Here is a 7,023-nt window from a genome sequence, read left to right on the forward strand (position 1 = left end):
AACAATGGTAACCCAGTGCCATATAGATTTTATATATATATATTTTGACATAAAATATGTACAGAAATTTATGTCAAAAAATATAATACAACAATGCAAGGCAATTGTAAAGAAATACGGAAATTATTATCAATGACAATTAATCAGACAAAAGTATTGAGATATACCACTACCTTAAATCAACGGTACATTTATGGCAGCAGTATTCTGTTATCTTGTTTGTTATTTTAATGATACAACTTAACTTTCTTCAAACAACTTGTAGTGCTGTCGTTAACTACACTTAGAATGTTGTGTTGTCATAGAAATTGTATTTGTTTTAGTTTGTGGTATTTCATTGACTAATATCCTGTGCATGGTTGTATTGTGTAACCTCCAGGTGTGTGATTTCCAGAGATGGATGAGGTACAGCTGTTAAAAGTGATGACTAAATATAAATGACACTTACTATTCCCCTGAACAGTTAATTCTCTGACGTCGCTGTGTCGTATGCTCTTCTTAACTTTGCTGTCAGGGCCGTATTTAGGCTTTTTTGGGCCCATGGACAGATTTGATTTTGAGGTCCCTCTTCATATAAGAACCATTAGATCTATAACATACAAAACAAACACATATTGCATTTCATATTCTCTTCTCTCTATAAATGAAGTTCTTCACCAAACATTAAAAAGCTGTTTAAGTCAATACAACATCAATTTTATAAACCTTTCCACCTTTTCCTATGAGGTGTTATATCCAGTAGGTGGTGGTCTATACAAAGTAAACCAACAGAGCAAACAGATGATCATGTAGAGTAGTAAATCAGATGACTTGACAAGTTCAGGCATGTTTTGGTGACATTGCTTTGCTTCTTTTACTACTTTTAACAGCTGAACAACAAAATAAAGATAAAACTAACATTAACAATGTGAGAGTCTTCTCAGCCCTCTACACTGATCGTTGAAACGAAGACATCGAACGGGATCCCTTTGTGCAATCCCTACAGCCCACTGGGCAGAGCTTTGTCTTTAGTAGCTTTACTGTTACAAACGTGCATAAATATTTAATCTGCCATGAGGCGTGTCAGCAGTTTGAACCGTCTGGTTTCACCAGAAAGTGGAGATTTCATCAAAGACTTTAACTTGAACTTTACCTGTTGTGACAAAACTTTGAATTACAATTTACTGAATTTTTGTTTGAGAAAATGTGTATAATCCCAAACTTTTCCACATAATAAAGCATGAGTTTGATAAAACAAATGACATTTTATGAGACCAAAGTTGAAGATTTTTATGACATGGGACAAAAAAAAGGATTAAACATAATAGTCCCAATACTGATAGAAATAATCAAGCTGTCAATGAGTTACATTGGCTGGTACGATGAAGGAACTGACTGCACACAAACGTCACAGCTTACTTAAAGGGCACATATTATGCCCATTTTACCACAGCTGATATGGTTCCTTGGGGTCTTAATGAAATGTCTGTAACATATTTTGGTCAAAATACTACAAGGATCATTTAAAACAGCACCCTTTTTACCCTGTCTGAAACAGATTGACCTGTTTTCGGGGTGCGTGGAGCAAATCTGTACAGGACACAAAAGTTTGAAGGCACAGCTCTCTCTCCCCCTCCTCCTCCTCCGCTTCGCCGCCCAGGCATCACAGGAGAGGCTGTCCGCTGAGCGGGTACAATGCAGCCGGAGACCGGGGGGGGGGGGGGGGTTGGTCCTGGAACACGTTCCGGTGCTATTTTCTATTTATACCTGTTGCTTCAACCGGGGACACACACACACAGAAGCTAGGTCTCGGGCTAGCCTCCGAGAGCATTGTTCCTCCACACCGGACCTGAAATGGGATGTCTCCCCCCACCTCCCAGTCTGATGCTTCCCGGGTGGCGTGGAGTTTTTGGGACGGTAGACATGCAAGATACCCAAATTAACATGTTGAAGCACTGCAAAAGTGGAATTTTCATAATGTGTCCCCTTTAAAGTAAGGAACCCCGATGTAACATTGGGGTTACTTTGAGCCATTTAAAACAATAACTGTAAGAAGAAGATGAAAAGTGTTAATTCTTTACTGTTTATTTCTATGGTTTTGTAATTTGCCATATTGCAGTGTAAGATGGCACAGAAACATGTTTTAATGACAAACTGTTAACATCCCGGTCTCATTCAAAGATACAACTTTGACTCTTATTTCCTTGTTTGTTTAAAGTTGTTTAAACAGGATATGCTATCCTATGATGTACAGAAAATGTCCAGAAGCAATCCTTTTTCATTATCATTTCAAATATTTATACAGCCGAAGTCAATGTTCATGCAAAGCCAATACAATCATCCTTGTAGCTGTCAGCCTAACCGTCAGCATGGTAATAGATGTAACTTATCACTTGTTATTAACTTATTCTAAACATCATGGCGGAGAATCCTGGGCGGGAATCCAGAAGTTCTGTTTCACAGTAATTTTTCTTCGAGACCCCTCACCATCAAGGACAGGGAGGACACTCAGGAGACCAGCATCCTGCCAAAGGCCCCATTGTTCCCCAGCCCATCCGCCTCCATTACCATGACGACCAAGAGTTTCATCTGTTTGATCGAGGATGACTATAACTATAAGTACCCCATTCATTCACAAAGAAATTAACCGCCATGTAACTTTGTACCTCTAAACTTATCTTAGGACCATTTAATTTCAAGCATAGACCCTATGAGTGACATTTTTGAAAAGTGAGGACGTTTTGGACAGCCCTTCCTTAGGGTTAAGACTTGGTTTTAGGGTTAGGGTTAGAATTAGGTTTAGGATAGGAATGGGGCAACGGTTGGCATTTAGTTGTGATGGTAAAGGTTAGGGGAATGGGCTGGGGAATGCATTAGGTCAATGAGTATCCTCACAACTGTTGAGAGACCTGCTTGTGTGTGACATCTGACATGACTCAATGGACATTAAAGGGTCATGTTTGATTAATGTTTACATTTTAAATAGTATCGCGTTAGATGTAACCAAATTAAGAGGGAAAAACTAAGATCCAACTAAGATTAAATTAAATGCCAAAAATATAAATGTAACTGTATATTTTTCCATGCCTGTAAATTTATTCTAAAGGCATGGGAGCAAGACAAATAGTATGCTCTTATGTGTAATTTTCATGGGGCTCCTGAGTTGAGTGAAGAACAGTGGTGCGTGTGTGAAAGAACTATAGGAGGTTTTTGTGGAGATGAACTCTTCCAAACAGAATGAAAGCCAATAGCATTGATAGCGTGATGAAGAAATGAGCAGCATCAGACAAACCTGTTCACAGGTGGCCAGAGCTCTGAATTTTCTATAGCTAATAGATAGCTGAGATGAGGATGTTTACAAAGTGATTTTTATTTTCAGACATGATCAGACAATGAATATCAGTAATTACTTCTGCAGTCTTGACACTTTTTTTTTTTTTTTGAACTTAAGTTTTTATTGAACTTTTTTCAGGCATGGTACATGACAAATTAAACATCTTATCAAATTAAACATCATTCTTTATACAGGAAAAACACAGCAAAAAAAAAAAAAATAAAAATAAAAACAATAAAACAATAAAACCAGGGTCCTAGTGGGGATCATTATTTACCTTTATGTAATTCCAAAACCTGTCCCAAGGAGTCACCCCCTCCTCCCTGTCATCACTCAATCTACTAAGCATACATTCATAGGATGCAGTTTCAGTCATTGCACATACCCATTCTTTCACATGTGGAATTTCTGGCGCCTTCCAATGTCTTAAAATAACTCGGCAGGCTGTTGTTGTACCCACCGAAATTACAGAAAAATTACATTTGGTTATGTTGGGTAATTGAGACTTGTCCCCCAGTAAACAGAGCTCTGGACTTAGGGGAATTTCTGTTCCAAGCCAGTTACTTAAAATATTTAGAATCTGAGTCCAGAAAGGTCGAATCAAGACGCATTCCCACATACAGTGAAGGAAAGTACCAGTTTCCTCCTTGCATTTCCAGCACAGATCATCACCCAATAGTTTCATCCTATACAGTCTGGATGGTGTGAAATAGAATTTATGTAATACCTTATATTGTGTAAGTTTTCCCCTTGCCTCTCTCACATATTTACCACAATCAGCCACAATTACTGCCCATCTATCACTGTTAATCTCTCCACCAAGGTCCCTCTGCCAAATCATCTTTAACTGGTTAGAGTCATTGCCGAGGGAAGAATTAGCAATTTTATAAAATTGTGAGGCTTTTCGTTTTCTGAGTGGAAGTTTCATATAATCGCTCATCATATTATCGGTAATATTGTATGGCTTTGAGGTAATGCAACTCCTCATTTGCAAAAATTTCCAAAAATGATCCTTTCCCACCAAATCAAATTTCTGCAACAGCTTATCATATGACAAAAACACTCCATCTTCAAATAGATCATTAATGGTGTTTAAGCCTCTAGCGTGCCACTGTTTCCAATACACGGGTTTTTTCCCAATGCAGACATCGGGATTATCCCACAATGATGAATATCTTTGTAGAGTATGTGTAAGTTTAAACATTTTATGTACTTTACCCCAAACCTCCCTTGAATGTAAAAGTATTGGATTTGTAATGTTGGACCTTCTTTGTGACAATGCTTCTATAGGTTGGAAAGGCGAGCATATCTCCTTTTCTACCTTCATCCAAGCTGTCTCACCCTCTGCAGCCTGCCAGTACCTTGCTATTTTAGCCATCTCAAAAGCTAAATAATACAATCTAAGATCTGGCAGGCCAAGTCTTGACACTTTTAAACAATAAAGATTACAGGTGTTATTCATTCATCAAAGACAATGTATTTTCTTTCACTTTTTGTTCTAATATGTCGTCGGATAAAATATGCGTCACATCCTATGCGTCTACGGCAGCTATATGTTTTATTTAAAGATCACGGATTCTATTCATTTATCAAAGATATTTTTTTTCTTTTTCTACTCCACTCATATTTAATCAACAGCCCTGTCATCATAAACGTTTTGAAAAAAAAAAAGAAAAGAAAAGTTTTGAAAAAAATGCATCATTTTCAGAAATAAGCACACATGTTATAGTCACTACAGGTGCTGTTTTTGGACAGACAACTTTCCCAAGTAAGACCTAACCTTTATCTTCCGATCATTCCTTGAAACCAGTTCCCTGACACTCAACAGATATGACTTGCTAAATGATGCTAGAAGCTATTAAAGAGAACAGCTTATTTTCTTTTATCTGTGTAAACCTGGCTAAGGAAACACAAAATTTGTCATGTCAACTGTTATTTAGATGAGCTAATATTTAGGTTGGAAATGTATTTATGGCACAAAATATTTAAACAAATTTTATTGACATAATTAATGTGATTATCACTTGTACAATAATAAACGTAAATCTTCTTTGTGGAATCTAACATTTTTCAGAAGCAGAATTTTCAAATGAAAGCTTAAAGACTTGATCAAAATCAAAAAACTATTTCGACAGAGATGTCAAAATGATTAGTTGGGTTTAAAATGTTGGTCGGTATCGAAACTGGACCTCTCTGTTAGGATGCATGGTTCCCATGCCCCATCGGCTGAAGTCGAATTCAGGTATCTTCTCCTCAGGATTCTTTAGCTCAATCTCAAAATAGGCCAACACCAGGAAAACCAACTGCTTAATTTCACTGGAGGCAAAGAAACGCCCGGCACACATAGAGACCCCAGAGCCCCACGGCATGGAGTGAAACTTCACCTTCTGCCCATTCTTGTAAAAGTCTGTTTTCTTGCTCCCGTCAGGATTCAGAAAGCGGTCATATTTGAATGAATGTGGGTCAGGGTGGATCTCTGGGTCAATGTGAACAGCAGAATAAGGAAACATAGCCAATCTGTCACCTTTGCGGATGATATATTCACGCCCATCTGCCATCTTGAGAGTCATATCCTGGAGCACAACTCTGGTGATGACAGGTGCAACACAGAGTCGGAGGGTCTCTTCCAAAGCACTGTCCAGGATGGGTGTTTCCTTCAGCATTTCAAAGGTCAGGTTGATAGAAGGGCCACCACGTCTGACTTCCTGCCCTGATTCCTTCAGAACCTTATCAATCTCTTCCTTCACTGCTCTCATGGCTTCTGGGTGTTTCATGAGGAAGAGGAGCAGCCAGAATGAAGCTGGCCCTGTGTTGCCCTGAGAGGCCCAAAGAAGCGCCAACATGTATCTGTTTATCATTGATTCCTTCATACCATTCTCCTCTCGATACTGGTGCATGTCCCAGATCCAGCCACTGATTTCGTTCTTCATCTTCATCTTCTGCACCGACAGAGTGTTACAGATTAGTTCCCTCAGCGTCTTTGCTTCCAACCTTTCCCTCGGTGAGAGGACCCCGTAAGCCAATTTGGGGGAGAGTTGGTCAAATTTACGAAACTCTTTAAACAAGGCTTCAGATTCCGCTCTGTCTTTCTCTTTGGCTTTCTCCTCACCTTCTTCTGACTTGGGAGATGCATTGCCATACAGAGTTAAGTAGCTGGCCCTGAAAAGGATATTGTAGCTGTACATAAACAGTCCATCTTCTTTCCAGCTGCTTTCGTCTGCTGCTGAGCCGATTTCACGAGACATCAGATTCTGCAAATTATCCATCATAGCTTGTGATAATACCTTCAGGCCTTCCCCCTGGAGGTTCTTGTTGCTGGTGGCCCTGAGAAAAGTGTGGTCATGCTCCCCTGACACATATCCAAACACTCTCTGCACCAGCTGTTTAGCAAACGGTCTGAAGTCCAGTTTTTCTCGACTCTCCTTAACAAAAGCCCCCAACGACAGAGGATCCTGAAGGAATGTGATATAACACCCTCCCAGCAGCACTGTGAACACATCACCGTGTTTTTGCTTCTTCATCTCGATGAATTTGAATGCGTTCCTGCTAAACTCCAAGACATGACCCAGCCAAGGGATGAGCCCCTTATCCAAAGGGGGTTCACCTGGTCGGTGCCGTCGAAACACACCAAGTAGGTAGAGTCCTCCAATCAAACAGGAGAGTAAAGCAAGAAGGAGAGGTAGCAGCAGTCCCATGACTGATTCCTGTAA

General features: G+C 39.5%; 1 protein-coding gene across 1 annotated transcript; it reads right to left on the reverse strand.

Moving 5' to 3' along the window:
- Nucleotides 1-5,445: 5,445 nt before the first annotated feature.
- LOC128454863 (7-alpha-hydroxycholest-4-en-3-one 12-alpha-hydroxylase-like) lies at nucleotides 5,446-7,023 on the reverse strand. The gene has a single exon (XM_053438430.1). It carries the CDS (start codon nucleotides 7,006-7,008, stop codon nucleotides 5,473-5,475), a length of 1,536 nt encoding a protein of 511 aa, XP_053294405.1. The 5' UTR covers nucleotides 7,009-7,023; the 3' UTR covers nucleotides 5,446-5,472.

Source organism: Pleuronectes platessa, chromosome 13, assembly GCF_947347685.1.
Source record: "Pleuronectes platessa chromosome 13, fPlePla1.1, whole genome shotgun sequence".
NCBI lineage: Eukaryota > Metazoa > Chordata > Actinopteri > Pleuronectiformes > Pleuronectidae > Pleuronectes > Pleuronectes platessa.

Coding starts and splice junctions, on each gene's coding strand:
- LOC128454863 (XM_053438430.1), bottom strand. CDS start 7,008: ATGGGACTGCTGCTACCTCTCCTTCTTGCTTTACTCTCCTGTTTGATT.